This window comes from Microsporum canis, genomic scaffold, assembly GCF_000151145.1.
Source record: "Microsporum canis CBS 113480 supercont1.5 genomic scaffold, whole genome shotgun sequence".
NCBI lineage: Eukaryota > Fungi > Ascomycota > Eurotiomycetes > Onygenales > Arthrodermataceae > Microsporum > Microsporum canis.
The window spans coordinates 2,375,006-2,389,270 of NW_003299165.1; the positions used below are offsets into that span (position 1 = coordinate 2,375,006).

The window sequence follows — 14,265 nt, forward strand, 5'->3', positions numbered from 1 at the left end:
CATCTGCAGCAACACAATGAGATTGGAGGAGGAATACAGAGTGAGATGTGTTCTCGGCTCGGTCGCTCCATAATTACATTTATATTAGGAAAAGCGTAATGCCTTTTTGCCCTGCTTCTACTTCCCTTTTATAATAACAATCGTTATTAGCAATAATCACAGTAACAGCTCCATTAATTCCCCCTTTTAACGCCATTGCGAAAAGAACGCACTCCTCACGCTCATGCTAGTTATTATACTCCCGATGTCGAAGTGGGACCCCCAGCTTTAACTCCACCAATTGTCACGCTACATCTCGCCGGGTGCTAGAATTACTTGAGTAGTCCAAAGGCAAAGACTTTTCAAGTCTAAGTGTTGACCCTTTTCGGCGCCGGGACCGGTTTTCTGGCCGGTATACCGAGATTCGGTAGGGGCGGGGCCGTTCTCCTCGGCTGTGGAGGTGGCCTTTCTAAAGGTAGTGAGACCGACGAAGATGGTAGAGAAGGTAGATCTGTCGTTAACGTCGTTGGGGACTCCGATACACCATCCTGCTGCCCAGGGATCTGGTAGTGTCGAAACTCTCGTGTCTGCTTCTGCATCCGGGTGTCGATGTGCTCTAATCCATCTGTCTCGACCGTCATGGCCGTTCTAAAAGGCCGATTAACGTCCCTTTCAACCGTCACGGGCGGAATACTGGTAAACGCAAACGTTGGGGACTGCGATCCGGCTTCGCTGGGGAATAATCGTTCGTCACTCTTTGAATCTATATCGTAACCACCGGGACCATAGGGGCCGAAGCTGTTGCTTCTGGGGTTACCTGGGGATACTGAAGATATTGGATCAGTTGCAGTCCATGATGAAGAGCGTTGTGATGCGGCAAGTGGGTTATACTCGCGCCTCGGGCCATCCACTGGCGCAAGAGCATCCGCCATCGCATCCTCGTAACTGGGCGGGGGAGCTTCTTCATAATCTTCTGTCAGCATGGGGTGGTTTGCTGGACCTGGGCGTGGGGGTTGGGGAGGTGGTATATCCGGGTTTATCACGCCGGGGCTAGGACCCGGGCCCGGACCTGGCATAGGCTGGCTGGGTGGTAGGTGGCCAGGGCCAGGACCAGGACCAGGACCAGGACCGAAGCCGAAACCAGGACCCTGTACAGGAGCAGGAATAGGCCTCTTTGATGGTTGGCCGTCCATTGCGTCTAGTAGAGCTTGAGGCGGGGCGATGCCAGAGAATACCTGAACAGCCATACGTAGCGGAAGGACGATTAGGTCTTGCTGTAGGTAAATGTCAGCACACATTCGACAAAGTAGAGTTATTGAAGAGGAAAATTGAATAAACAATCCACGATGGCTGGGTCAAATCAAATATAAAAAAGTACCTTCGACCCAACAGGCCCATAAGCCAGTCCGACCCTTATCTCAAGCTCATATGCCCTTGACAGGTTACACGTCTCAAACGATGGTGAGACGGAGTTAGGTAGAGGTATACGATTCCACATTTCTGCATCCATTTTCCACTCCTTACCTGCTCTCTCACTACCATTGCCCAAAGGCATGCCAATATTACTTCGAGTGACGATGACCCAGCTTCCGCTTTCAGTGCGAGTAAGATCCTGAGCACGAACATGAGTGTAGGATATAAGTTCTAGCTGGAGAAGTTGCAGGTGAACGGTTTCATTGCTGTCATTGAGTTTTTTAATCAATATTCGGAGCGGGAGTGGCTCGTTGCAGGTTAGTATTGGAGGGCTAGGCAGCCGTGCATCGACGGAGAAGCGAGGAGGTAAATCGTTCTCAGAGCTACCTTTAAACAGACCCTTTTTTTCCTGGGGTGAATGTGGTAGTCTAGTCTTAAACTGATGTTCTCGTCTTGCATATGATTCCTTATCAACTTCCTTCTTCCTTGGTGGTTCAATGGGAAGGAATTTGAAGTCCGCAAACTAGGTACGAGAAATATCAACATCGTGCGTTCGTGGTATGCTAATAGTAAAAGGAGCCGAAAGCGTACCCCTCTATAGTTCTCCTTGTAAAACTGCGGCCTGACGACTGTTGCCTTGACATAGTACTTGATCTCTGCTTCACCTGGGAACCCAGTCAATGACGGTGGAAGTGTCCTCCGAATATGTTGGTTTGTATCTCGAGCAACCTCTACCCTTATACCGGCCATATTCAAGTTAGTGGGCAGTTGATTGTCGATACAATCGTTGTTAAACGGGAACTAGATGGCGAGGTCAACCAATGTACCTGACAAGCAACGGTCAAAAAAAAAAAAAAAAAAGGGAACCAGCGGATATAACGCACCCTGAACCGAAAAGGATACTCGTACACGCCTGGCGATAGGGTATAGAATACATTAGGCGAGGCATGTTCCAGTACCTCTGGCGAGGGAAAGACTGTAGCGACTTTATATAGTAGCTAAATAGAAGCCCCACGTTAGCATCTCATCCGACCATTTTGTGCCTCCCCTCCCGCCTTCGAGTGCGTCCACTACCAACTAGCTATCTGACCTTGTGCAATTCAATCTCGGTTCGCTTCTTGTCTGATCGTTCGTTATGCGGATACTTTGCTGAAGCTAGGCGAGTGCGACTCTCCCCCTCTAGTTTCACGACGATGGAAGTTATGGGGGTTTCGGTCGAGAGAGCCAGCACCGCTTTGCCAGTGATGTAGTCGAGGTTTGTAAAGTATGCATGCGGCCTGTCGAGGAAGATACGGACCGACATGATGTCGACGGAGGAGAGAAAATGGCCGATGGAAAGGGTGGTTTGTTTTGGAAGAAGCCGCTTGTTCAACGCATCCTTCGACTTTTTTGATCTTATTTATCGAGCTATCTTCCCTAAGCTTTTGTCTGGGTAAGTGCCTATTAAGTAGTCCTTATGTATACTATCCGGGAGGTGGCTTTGCTGACAGGGAAGTTGTTTCTTGCAGGTGTTTTCTTTGGGATACAAAAACGGCTGAAGATTGGAATATTTATAGTATGACGTATCCCCCACCTGTCGTTGTACCATCGTCCAGCCACACTTGATATCTACATAGTACAAAGAAGAGTCGCATTAAAATAGCTGTCTACGGGGAACTTGAACTATGATCCATGGTGCATAATCTTCAGCTGATGCGCGCCTTGTCAAGCCGATCAATCGGGAGGACGAGGATCTCCAGCTGTGGCCTTGATAGGACGAAGCAGACATGGATAATAAGGTAGATGCAAGAGTTATGTATTAACCATATATACAATAACTACCGTCGACAGCGTGAAGACACCCCGCGCCACAGGCAGCATCGAATGATCAGGCATGAAACAGACAGCACATAAATAAGAACGAAGCTCAGCCATCCGCGCGTCATCGCCAAAGGAGGCGCAGTCTGCATATAGAGGCCAGAGCCAGCGAATATGGGGTACCTTGCCTGCATGTCGAAAGCCGCTGCTCAGGTAGAACAGAGCAGTTAAATACGGAGAAAAACGGCCTAACGATATGTTACCTGGGATTTTGATATATCAACACGAAGATATAAACAGATTAAGATATAAAACATGAACATGAAGGGTTCACGTGACCTCATGTTGTGTCGGCGACCTCAAGGAGCAAGTTCAAGACAAGCTGGAGAAGACAAAGACAAAAGAGAAGGACACGAGTGGAAGCTTCTACAAGGACGGAGAGGTTCGTGGAATAAGAGACATTAGGTATTGTATAGGTATGGGTATGATTATGGTACTGGCGTGTGATAAGAATTAAAAAGATCTGTACTCCATCCCGCTAATCAATTAAAGAGTAACAACATGGCCCCAGAACTAGATTATTGACATGATACAGCAACACGACCGCGGTGAAATTTCGGAAGAAGCATGCGTTCGAGTTGCTTAAAGGGCGAAGGCAGCGGCAAGGAGGCCGATAACACCAGCAGCAGTGCCGAGCTGGAATTGGGCATTGCTGACGGCGGCACCCGAATGGGTTGGGGAAGAGCCAGAGCCAGAGTGGGTGGCAGATGGGGAGGAGCCGGAGCCAGAGCCAGAGGTCTCAGAGCCAGAGCCGGAGCCGGAGCTGGAAGACTGAGAGCCAGAGCCGGAAGTGTTGGATGGGCTGGATCCGGTGGTGGTAGCAGAGCTGCCACCGCTGGTGGGATCGGGGTGAGCAGCAGTGGGAGTGGCACCAGCGGTGTAGAAGTGGGACTGGATGCAGCCCTTCTGGCATGCGGCATAAGCCTCAGGGCCCTGGTTGGTAGGGCATTTGGAGGCACAGTTGGTGGTGTCCTTGGCGTCCTGGTTGGATGGGCAGGGAACCTTGAAGCAGATAGCTACGCAGCAGATGTCGGTAGCAGGGCCTGTCAAGACAATATTAGCAACCCTTATTAACAGCTTACTGGGTATCCTCTTCCACTCTGGGGGGTATTGTTCCTCTAGATGTGGAGAGAGAACGGGGTGGAGAAGATCGATAGTACATACACTGAGAAGCACACTGTTGCTCTGGGGTCAAGCTGGTGTTAGCGGCAGCAGCAAAGGCAGCGAAAGCGGCAACGGCAGCGACGGTGAACTTCATCTTGACTGATTTTTTGGTTGGTTTGCTTGAGAGCGAGAAGCTGGAGTTGAAGGAAGGTGAGGTTGATTAAAGTAGCGTAAAGTGAGAAAACGAAAGACGAAGAAGCGAATGTAAGAGTTCTTGAAGGATGGAGAAGAAGAAGAAGAAGAGAAAGAGAAGGACAAAAAAAAGGAGAGATCGCGCTTTAAGAGCGAAATGAAAGGGGGAGAAAAAGGGAAAAAGACAAGCAAACAGCCGCGTTACCGTATGCGAAATTACCGACCTACCCCTGGCGATAAGTGGGACCGCGGGAGTGCAGTATAGCTCTCTTATTGGTCATTGGATGTGCCATCTCTGAAACAGGCCCAGGTGCTTGGTAAGTGACAGGTATCGATTAATACACGATGCCTGCCGATGGCCATTCTCCAACAGCAACAGTCTTTTTTCCTTTCTTTTCCTCAGTGGCTGTTTTCCCACTTCACATCAAAATAGTTTCAATATAATGCGAGTCCGGGGGTGTGAGAGTGTGTGGAGAACCAATCAGTGTACAAGGGCGCTGGCCAGCGACCGTCCTGTGAAGCTTGGCAAGATTTTGTCTTACATTCCTGGGGGAAGGTTGGTTGGGCGATGGGCGATAATATGGGCAGCATTGACTATTTGCGAGTCGCATGAGCATGACCAAACACTGATTCAACTAGTTTTGAGTTCGGGCATATTACATAGTAGAGCTGTGGGCGCTCAAAGGACTGGCTGGCAAACTGCAGGTGGCAGGGTGGTTTCCCTGCTTTGCCCTACTACACCACACCCATATCTCGCAACTTGTCTCTCGAGCTGACAGCACATGAACGTTGTGCAGCCATAACCTGACACCCATCAATTGTGTACGCCCGTATGCCGATGTTCTTCTTTCAACGTCCGCCCCATCTTTGCGCCTACTCTGCCTGTATCGAACTCCCTGCCATTCGCGAAGAAGAGATAATTACATAGTACGACAAGGGGGTTCGTTTAAGAATAGAGTTGAATAAACTCAAATCTAGGCAAACTTACCTGCGCTTTACTTAATCAGGACATGTCTGCCGATTAGCTGACTAAGGTACTATAGTGTGTATTAAAAATAACAGCACGCTAGCGGTCATTCCATCACGTGACTTTAGTCACCTGATGCAGCTGTCGGTATCGGAATTTCTATAATCCTCATCGTATTTTCAGGTACCTCAACGAGCTTTCTGTGAAGCAGCTTGATAGCGATTCTTGTTTATTATTCTCAACGCCGCAAGACGATACAACTCGATGCTCATGAGCCAGATTGCCAATGAAACCGACTCCTTTCCCGTTCCTGCTGAATATTGGCACCGATATCGTTCATATCCCTCGTATCCAGAGACTAGTGACCCACTCTGTCGTCAACAGCAGCCAAAGGACCTACCTTTCCAGATTCGTGCGCCGCATACTTTGTAAACAGGAACAAGCCGTTTTCGAGTCCAAGTTCCAGTTGGCCGCCTCCGTATCCAATGCTGCGTTGCCTGCACAACCTATAACACCTCAAAAGTGTACCGATATCGCGAGATGGCTTGCGGGGCGCTTTGCTGCTAAAGAAGCTGCGAGGAAGGCCGCACCAGGCGGTGCATCGAGTATTAGCTGGAAGGAAGTGGTGGTTCGCGCGGAGGCTGGTGGAGATGGGCGGCCAGAAGTGGTTTATCTTCGCGAAGGTGACTCTGTAGGTCAGGTTGGGAAGCTATCGATCTCTCATGATGGAGAGTATGTCGTTGCTACCGTCATCGCGGCCTCTCCACAAGCGTAAATTACAATCAACTCAACGCAGTAGCAGAGGCATGTCCGTGATGGAACCCTTGCGTGCCTAGGAAGTACCAGGGAGATGTATTTTGAAGGGCTTTTAGCCATTTTCCACCGTCGTTCAACGGGTTACTCGGTGTTTACCCACCAATTCCTCCACCATGGATTCGACGAATATCAACCTTGAGCCCAAGGTTACATTTTATTCTTGATGTACTCAATAATTCCTCGATGGATCGGGCCAGTCATAAGGCCCTCAACGTGATATGCTCGTTGCATGCTAGGCCCTGAATTCTCCGAGCCTATAAGAATCGTTCCATGCTCCAAGCATTGCCTTCTCCGAGTTGAGTGCAACGCACCCTTGACTTTGCCTACATCTTGTTCTTTACGCCTGTCACCTACTGTGAACAGTTTCCCTTCATCGGCCCTGTCTCCGGTCGAGGATATGCGGTTCCTCACACGGGCACTGACGCCAGCGCGCAAGCTAACCGCAAGAGACATGAGCTCACAGAGCAACAATCGCAGATTATTTGAGTATACTTCCGGCCGATTCCTGTAAGTATTAGCATGTTTATTTCTATACGTGATAACTCGGCTTAACCGTTTGCTGTTTTCTAGGTTCAATGAGGACCTTCGCCTTTCAGAACGCAGAGTGCAATTTGATCGCGATGCTCTCGCTGCTGCCATATGTCATACTATCAGCCGGCCGGCATCCGACCTTACCTCAATTACAAAGCTCGCTGAAGGAGGATTTAACCGTGTAATACAAGCGACATTCAATGACGGCTACGCAGTTCTTGCTAGAATACCTTATCATTCACTAACTCCAAAACATCATGCTGTTGCAAGCGAAGCTGCTACGCTTGGCTTACTACATTCACGCGGCGTGCCCGTCCCGAAAGTACTCGGATATTCTCCTGATCACACAAATCCTGTTGGTGTTGAATATTTGCTTCTAGAGAAAATTGATGGCGAACCCCTTGGAGATCGGTGGTTCACGATCGGTAACAAGACTCGTGTTAAGATCATGAAGCAGATTGTTGAAGCGGAGGCGCGGTTTATGAACATTCCGCTTCCAGGGAGTGGCAGCTTATATTACCGTAAAGACCTTGGGCCGTCAGAGTCGAGTATCCCTCTATCTGAACAAACCACTCCGGATGAGATCGTTATTGGCCCTATCGCGCAGTATGAATGGTGGTATCAGGAGCGATCGTCAATAAACATTGACCGTGGCCCATGTATTTCTCTCAACTCTTTTTCAAGGTTCATACTCTGCAAACGTTGCTAACCGTACGCGCAGGGAAAGCATTCTTGGAATGTTTTGAGGCACCAGCAAAGCGTGAGATTCAGTTCTGTGAACAGTTTGGCAAGCCTCGCCTCCATGTGGAACGTTATCTACGCGAACTATATAAATTAGAGAAAATGACACCGACTACCCATATCCAGAACTTGTCTAGATACCTCCAACTTACACCATATTTGGATATCCCGTCGGATCACCCATTTTCTCGACCAGTTCTCCGACATCCAGACTTCTCGCCTAACAATATCTTGGTTAATTCAGAAAATGAAATAGTAGGGATTATTGATTGGCAGCATGCTGTGGTTTTACCCCTAGGTTTATGTGCAAATATCCCTGCATATTTCCAAAATTGGGGCGATCCGGTATCAGAAAAACTGGCAAAACCAATGGTCAACCTTCCAGAAAATTTTCATACCCTGAGCGAAGCTGAACAAGAATCAGTGAAAGAAACGATGCGAAAACAAATATCCCACTTTTATTACGCTGCCTTAACCATGAACCAGTTACCAGATCATTTTGACGCTTTACGGAACTACAACTCTATGCTTCGGGCGAAGCTCTTCACTCTAGCCGGTGCTCCCTGGGAAGGCGACAGTTTGTCCATGAAACATGCAATGATTGAAGCGTGTCAAAAGTGGCCGATGGAGCTCGGCGATGCACCATCCACAAAGCCCGCCAGCTGCCCCGTACAGTTCGGCAAGGAGGAAATTATTCAGTGCATGGCTGAATATGAGCAGGTACAAGAGAGATTACAGGACTTAGCAGAGATGAGAGCCTGCGCAGGCGTAGACTCAGTCGGCTGGGTCCCAGATGACGAGCATCTTGAAAAGTCGAAGGGTATCGCACGCATGATCAAATCGGGGCTTTTAGAGCATTCCACCACCGATTTGGAAAAGGAGGCTGTACGAAACCATTTTCCTTTCGATGACCACAGTGAAGACGTTAGAGCATCAACCTTGTGATGATAAAATATTACTAGAAACGCCCTAATAGCGCGATTATTAATCTTTAGCTAACTCCAACGTAAAGAGATGATATTTAGAGGATGAGGCAGGCAAGGCAAAGGCGTAAGGATAGGGATGAGCCGCATTTCAGCCTGATCCACTTTGAAATATTCCATTAAAGTACAGAGTAGTAACACACTTGGGATTTACAATATCCTCTCTCACTATCGACGACCAACAACCATGTCGAGCAACGCAGCGCTCATCGAGCGCATATCAGCTTTCGTAGCAAAACATATGGCGGGCCACGACCCCTCCCATAATGCCCGCCACGTCTCCCGCGTAGTCAGACTCGCGCAGACAATCCTCGCCAAAGAGAAGACACGCAATACCTCGATTACATATGACGAAACAATAGTCACTCTTGCAGCCTGGATGCATGATATAGCAGATAGGAAGTATCTTCCTAAACCAAGCGACGGCGGAGCACAGGTAGGCATCCCATATCCGCTTAAGCAGTAACTATTACTAGAGAAATTAATATGGGTGCAAGATAAACCCCAACACCATCATTCACGATACCCTGATATCTCACGAAGCAGACCCAATCATAGCTCAAAGGGTTCAGAAGATTGTTTCAAACGTCTCCTACTCCACTGAAATAAAGGACCCAAGCATCGTTCGGCACCTAATAAGCCCTGAAGGCGGATATCCCGAGCTCGCTATCGTGCAGGATGCGGATCGTCTAGATGCCATCGGCGCGGTAGGAATAGCGCGATGCTTCACTTATCTCGGTGCCAAATCTAAAAGCCCAAGTGAGGAGGGCCCTGAGCCTGACCTGGATGATGCGATTGAGCATTTTGAAGAGAAGCTGGTTAAGCTGGAAGGCATGATGAAGACTGAGACTGGACGAGAGATGGCCAAGGAGAGGGCTTTTCGGATCAAGGAATTTCAGCGCTGGTGGGCTGAGGAGACTACTTTCGAGAGTTGATTAGAGCTGGATAGATTTGTATCAATCGCTTATTGTGTTGAGCTGGTTTAGATTATATTGCTATGTTACCCTGTTTATCGACCTGACCTTAACCTTGTCCTATCTAACATGAACTCCCTAGACCCAAGCAAGGATAAACTCACAAGAAGAACAAAACAAAACAAGTGATTGATAAATTCGTAAATGATGGCAAGTCAAGCTGGTGAGGACGGTGAGCGCGAAATGGCTAGGTATGTAGATCTGAGATGCTCAGCAATTTCATATGCAAGGGTAGGAAGACACGCAGAACTGGACGCCAAAGCTGGAGGGAGGAAACTGCTGTGAAAAATGTAGATTTATGTTCTTCTAGGTAGTGGGCAAAGAAAAGAAAGATTGGTGACCCAGGAGAAAAAAGTTAAGTACGAAACTGTGTAGATAGGTGAGTAGATAGACACCATCTGAATACGAATTGTTGCCCTCCAACGCCAGAGTTCCCAGTCTCAATAGTGGAAAACAAACAGTGTCAAGACATCGCAGAGGGTTTCGTTGGGGAAATATCCAGTAAATATTATAAAAATAAAAGCAAAAACACCATTTATATGATCGTGAGTTAGATATTAGCTGTAAGGTTATAGTTGTAGAAGGAGTTCAGTGGAAGGCCCCTCGTGTGAATGCAGATATGACAAGTATGCTACTCGTCGAGAAGGTAAATGTTGCACAAGTAAGCAGATCGGTAGTGAGTGTCTTAAACTCGATCTCTCGCGAAATCAAGAACATCGCAGTCATCTTCGAAGAATCCATCTTCATCAACGATGTCTCCACTTGCACCTTGGCCCCGTTTGCGACGTGTGGTGATAATGACATGTTCACCACCTAGGCTGATAAGGTTCTCCATTTCACGAGGCTTGACCTGGCCTTCGTAGTTGGGTCCATCATCGTCGTCGCTGCGGGAAACACTTCGGACATGGACTTTAAGTGTCGGGATATCATTCCCAAATACCCATGGTTCCGACAGGGAAGTGCTACTGGACTCGGAGGAGTAGACCATCAACGTTACGCGGCGATCAGTGTGGAATGGTTGGTAGGGAGCATGGGTCTGAATTTCAGCTTGCGCCAAAGGGGGCGACGTTATTTTGGAACCACCCGCAGGGCGATGGTGGACGGGGCCAGACCAGAAACCAGTGACGGTGGTATCCGAACTCCGGATGATAGGTTGTTCGTGTGTATAGGCATTCTGGATCTCGGATGGAAGGCGTGCTTCGAGGATCTTCCCTCCGAAAAAAGGTTGTGCCCGTTTTCTATTTTTTGATGAAGCAGAGCTCTTGCCAACTTGATATACTTTGAATGAGCCACCGTCCATGATACCGACGGAAATTTCCTTGCTGTGATCATCGCTAATCCATACGGCCTTTACACCTATGCTATCTTTTGCAAAATTAGAGGGATGGAGGCGGTTTTCACCCACATATCGGAGGCTATTCATGGTTTCTGTAGCTGCACCAACGGATTTGCTTAACCCTGCGGCAACAACTTTACCTCCCGCGGATGGAATGGCGAATCCTTTGGTTACCGCAAATGCTGCACCGACGCTAGGGGCACGGCCACGCATAGCCGCTAGGAACGGTTGCGTAGTATCGCCTACTAGCTTCATGGCACTTGAAAAGGGATTGCGGGGTGCATCGTCAGCTCCTTCATCTCGTGTGTTTGATTCAGCGTTGGTTGCCGATGCAGAGGCAGTTGACCGTCGTAGCGGTGGCCATCTGAATGCGGAAAGTGGAACTGCATAGACATGGGTGGTCCCCTTCTTAGTAATAATGGCAACATGCTCACCATTAGCAGTCCATATGACATCTCGTATCGTTGATGTAGTCAACCTCGCATACCGAGCAACTTGTCGCACATGAGTAGCAGGAGGGTTAGACTTCGCATTGGAAGACGGATCTTCTGCAAGGAAGGCGCGAGCTCGGCAGTGACGAATTTGCATCAAATCCCAAATACATTGTATGTCGCCTTTCTTGCTCGCAGTCAGTAGCATGAGTCCGTTGGGCGATAAAGAAAGAAAGCTACAGCCATGAGGAGGTTGGAACGTAGCTATTGGGTTTGGGTTCGTAGATTTTCCATCTTGGAAGTCTTCCAGTGGCTTCAAGTCAAAAATAGAGACAAGTTCTGGTTCGTTTAAGGGAGGGGATTGAGTCTCTTGTGCGTGGGTAGGAGGTAGGATTTCTGCAGCAAAACTATGCTGATCCATTGACTGGGGCCGACGTAATGGGGTGGAATGGCCAGTCTGCGAATCTTTATTCCAATAATTATTCCAAGTTTGGAGACCCTGATCTCCAATCCATCGTGCACCTTTGAAAACTTCTTGAGTCACGCCTCTCGCGACTTTATTAAGAAAACTTTCACCCTCACCGGAGTCTACCCCACAGGTAACGGAAGGCCGGGATGGAGGTGTATGAGCATCAACGCCGTATATTTTTCTAGCCGTAATATGAGGTGGGATCGCCCCTTGGAGTGAAACCCGGGTGGGTGATGGGCTGATTACGGCAAGCCAACGTCCGCTGACTGAGAGTATGGGTACATCCATACTTTTAGCTGCTCGTGCGGCCTCTGCCTGGGGGTCGTCTGCGTCTGTTGAAGCAGAAGAATTAGAGTATCTCCGGCTCTCTTTTGGTTGTATGTTTGTCCATAATTTGCCAATACATTGGAAGATGGGAGGAGAAGGTGGACGAGCCACGCCAAAAACCATAACTTCGCCACTTGTACCGGAGGCAATAATAACCAAATTACCACTGGCAAGCAGTCTCAGGTTGGCTGTAGGTGGGGGTATGTACGGGGCGATGCCAGGATAGGTATCAATACAAAGGACTGGCTTAGTAGCAAATAGGGTTGAAATAAGTTCTCTAGTCCGAAGAGAATATATCTGTACTCTCGTCTGTGCCTGTGGGATATCTGGTTTCGAATTTACTGTCTGCCTAGGAGAGGAACCAGTAAGTAGATCCAACTGTTCAGAACCTCCAGATGGGACTGGTGAATCAGCGTTTTCGTCTTTTGGAGCAAGGCCGTGGATTGTAAGAGCAACTAGAGGGCGCAAAGCTGCAAACGGGTCAGTGCCAGAGGACCATGTCAAGAACTTGGCATCAATGACTCTTCCGTTCAGTCCCCGAATAGAGCCTACTACTTTGGTTCGCGAGTTTTCTATCGCCAAAACGTCCAAGCAACCGTCACGGCCTATTAGAATCACGTTCCCCCCTGTCTTGGCGGACTTGTGTGAGGCACCACTAAGAGGTTCGATAGCACAGAATGAATGTCCAGGCTGCTGGTGTTGCTTGACATTTTGTTGCGGCACTCCAGGGATATCAACGTCAGGCGCGGAATAAAAATGAGCCTGTGGGAGATGAGGCGGCGGGGGATAGCTCAGCCTATTGCTACGATGACTGCTAATGGAATAACGCTGTTGCCTCTCGCGGGGTATATTGTTTGGCGGCGTAGAGGCTGGACTCGCATCTGCATAGCCTGGTGGTCGAAGTCGTGCCTGTGGAGGTGAAGTTGAGGGAGAATCTTGACGATAAATATCCCCACGAGGCGGTAGAGCGAAGGCTGGAGGTGATTCACCGAAGCCGACTCCATCTGTGGGGTCATTCGGCGGGCTTTTTCCAAACGGCACCCCTCTTGCCCATGAGTCCGTTCTTGTAGCCAAATCTGCCTCACCTGGGGATGGTGAATATGGTTCCAGGGGTCCAAAAGCCGGTGAATCAGCGGCGCTTGGGGGATCAACCGCCGCCGGAGCGGGTGGGATAGGCGGCATAGAAGCGGGAGATTGACTCATTGGCGAAGGCTCGGCCCTATATACGTATAAATTAGCATTCGCTTTGAAGGATGGATATATGCATGGACGTCTACTCACGATTCATCAAAAAGCGTTTTCGCTTCAGTTCTAACTGTGCTATCATGGTCACTTCTAGCAGCATCGTCCGACTTCTTCTTTACCTTCTTCTTCGCCACGTCTGCGGATGTAAGCGGTGGTTGGGAAAGTGGACTTCTCGGAGCTGGAGATTGGCTTCTCTGGTGGCGGATGTTAGACGCTTGCGGCATACAAGGTGACGTGTTCAGCGGCCAACGTTGGCACCGTAAAGACTTTCAAGCAATACCTGGCCCGAAAGACGCCGCCCTGCGGGTCTCTTCTTCTCTTTGTCTCTCTTAGGTTGAAGGAAAAGTGTAGTTATCGTTGATGGTTGGCTTGCTACGCGTTTGTTGCGCGCCTACCGCAGTCCAGATGTTAGCTCCCAACGAACGGCTTATCGCGGAACGAAAAAGCGGATAAGTTGGTCGACAAGCAAGCAGAACTTGTCTATCATGTACGTACAGCAACTTGCTGAGTCTTTGATATCCTGATCCGCGAGGGATCTCAGTGAGGAGGTAGCTTTGAGAAGCTGAAGACAGGTATCACAGTGGGGCAAACAAGCTCCTGCCGGCAGCTGCAGGATGCGCGGTCAGGTAAGCAAGTTAAAGGCCAGCCTTTTTTGTTACAAGCTCAAGGTCGTATAGATGGGAGGCTGTTCTCTGAGTCTGTATCTCTTAAGTTGGGATGCAAAGCAGGAAGAGGTTGGCGTTTCTCATGCAGTGAGGGGGAAGAAGAAGGCGATGTTTCTCTCTCTCTCTTATAAAAGACGTTCCGACTTTAAGAGGAGGTCACGACACTCCCCGATGCGGTCATGGGCGGACCTTGCTGGATGGCGCTAGACCTTACTGGGTAATAAAAGTATGCAAC

At 48.9% G+C, this 14,265-nt stretch overlaps 6 protein-coding genes across 6 annotated transcripts; 3 read left to right on the top strand and 3 right to left on the bottom strand.

The window, feature by feature from the left end:
• Positions 1–288: 288 nt before the first annotated feature.
• On the bottom strand, positions 289–2,695 carry MCYG_05966 (arrestin; the record flags this gene model as incomplete). Its single annotated transcript, XM_002846051.1, has 6 exons — positions 289–627; positions 657–1,253; positions 1,358–1,915; positions 2,175–2,193; positions 2,277–2,368; positions 2,483–2,695. The coding sequence occupies 6 exons, from the start codon at positions 2,693–2,695 to the stop codon at positions 289–291; spliced, it is 1,818 nt and encodes a 605-aa protein (XP_002846097.1).
• A 1,136-nt stretch (positions 2,696–3,831) lies between these two features.
• MCYG_05967 (conserved hypothetical protein) lies at positions 3,832–4,507 on the bottom strand (the record flags this gene model as incomplete). Its single annotated transcript, XM_002846052.1, has 2 exons — positions 3,832–4,292; positions 4,414–4,507. 2 exons carry the CDS (start codon positions 4,505–4,507, stop codon positions 3,832–3,834), a joined length of 555 nt encoding a protein of 184 aa, XP_002846098.1.
• A 1,291-nt stretch (positions 4,508–5,798) lies between these two features.
• On the top strand, positions 5,799–6,287 carry MCYG_05968 (4'-phosphopantetheinyl transferase superfamily protein; the record flags this gene model as incomplete). Its single annotated transcript, XM_002846053.1, has 1 exon — positions 5,799–6,287. One exon carries the CDS (start codon positions 5,799–5,801, stop codon positions 6,285–6,287), a length of 489 nt encoding a protein of 162 aa, XP_002846099.1.
• A 492-nt stretch (positions 6,288–6,779) lies between these two features.
• On the top strand, positions 6,780–8,545 carry MCYG_05969 (phosphotransferase family protein; the record flags this gene model as incomplete). Its single annotated transcript, XM_002846054.1, has 3 exons — positions 6,780–6,835; positions 6,899–7,518; positions 7,581–8,545. 3 exons carry the CDS (start codon positions 6,780–6,782, stop codon positions 8,543–8,545), a joined length of 1,641 nt encoding a protein of 546 aa, XP_002846100.1.
• Positions 8,546–8,770: 225 nt separating this feature from the next.
• On the top strand, positions 8,771–9,518 carry MCYG_05970 (conserved hypothetical protein; the record flags this gene model as incomplete). Its single annotated transcript, XM_002846055.1, has 2 exons — positions 8,771–9,019; positions 9,081–9,518. The coding sequence occupies 2 exons, from the start codon at positions 8,771–8,773 to the stop codon at positions 9,516–9,518; spliced, it is 687 nt and encodes a 228-aa protein (XP_002846101.1).
• A 724-nt stretch (positions 9,519–10,242) lies between these two features.
• MCYG_05971 (conserved hypothetical protein) lies at positions 10,243–13,589 on the bottom strand (the record flags this gene model as incomplete). Its single annotated transcript, XM_002846056.1, has 2 exons — positions 10,243–13,339; positions 13,402–13,589. The coding sequence occupies 2 exons, from the start codon at positions 13,587–13,589 to the stop codon at positions 10,243–10,245; spliced, it is 3,285 nt and encodes a 1,094-aa protein (XP_002846102.1).
• Positions 13,590–14,265: the final 676 nt, after the last annotated feature.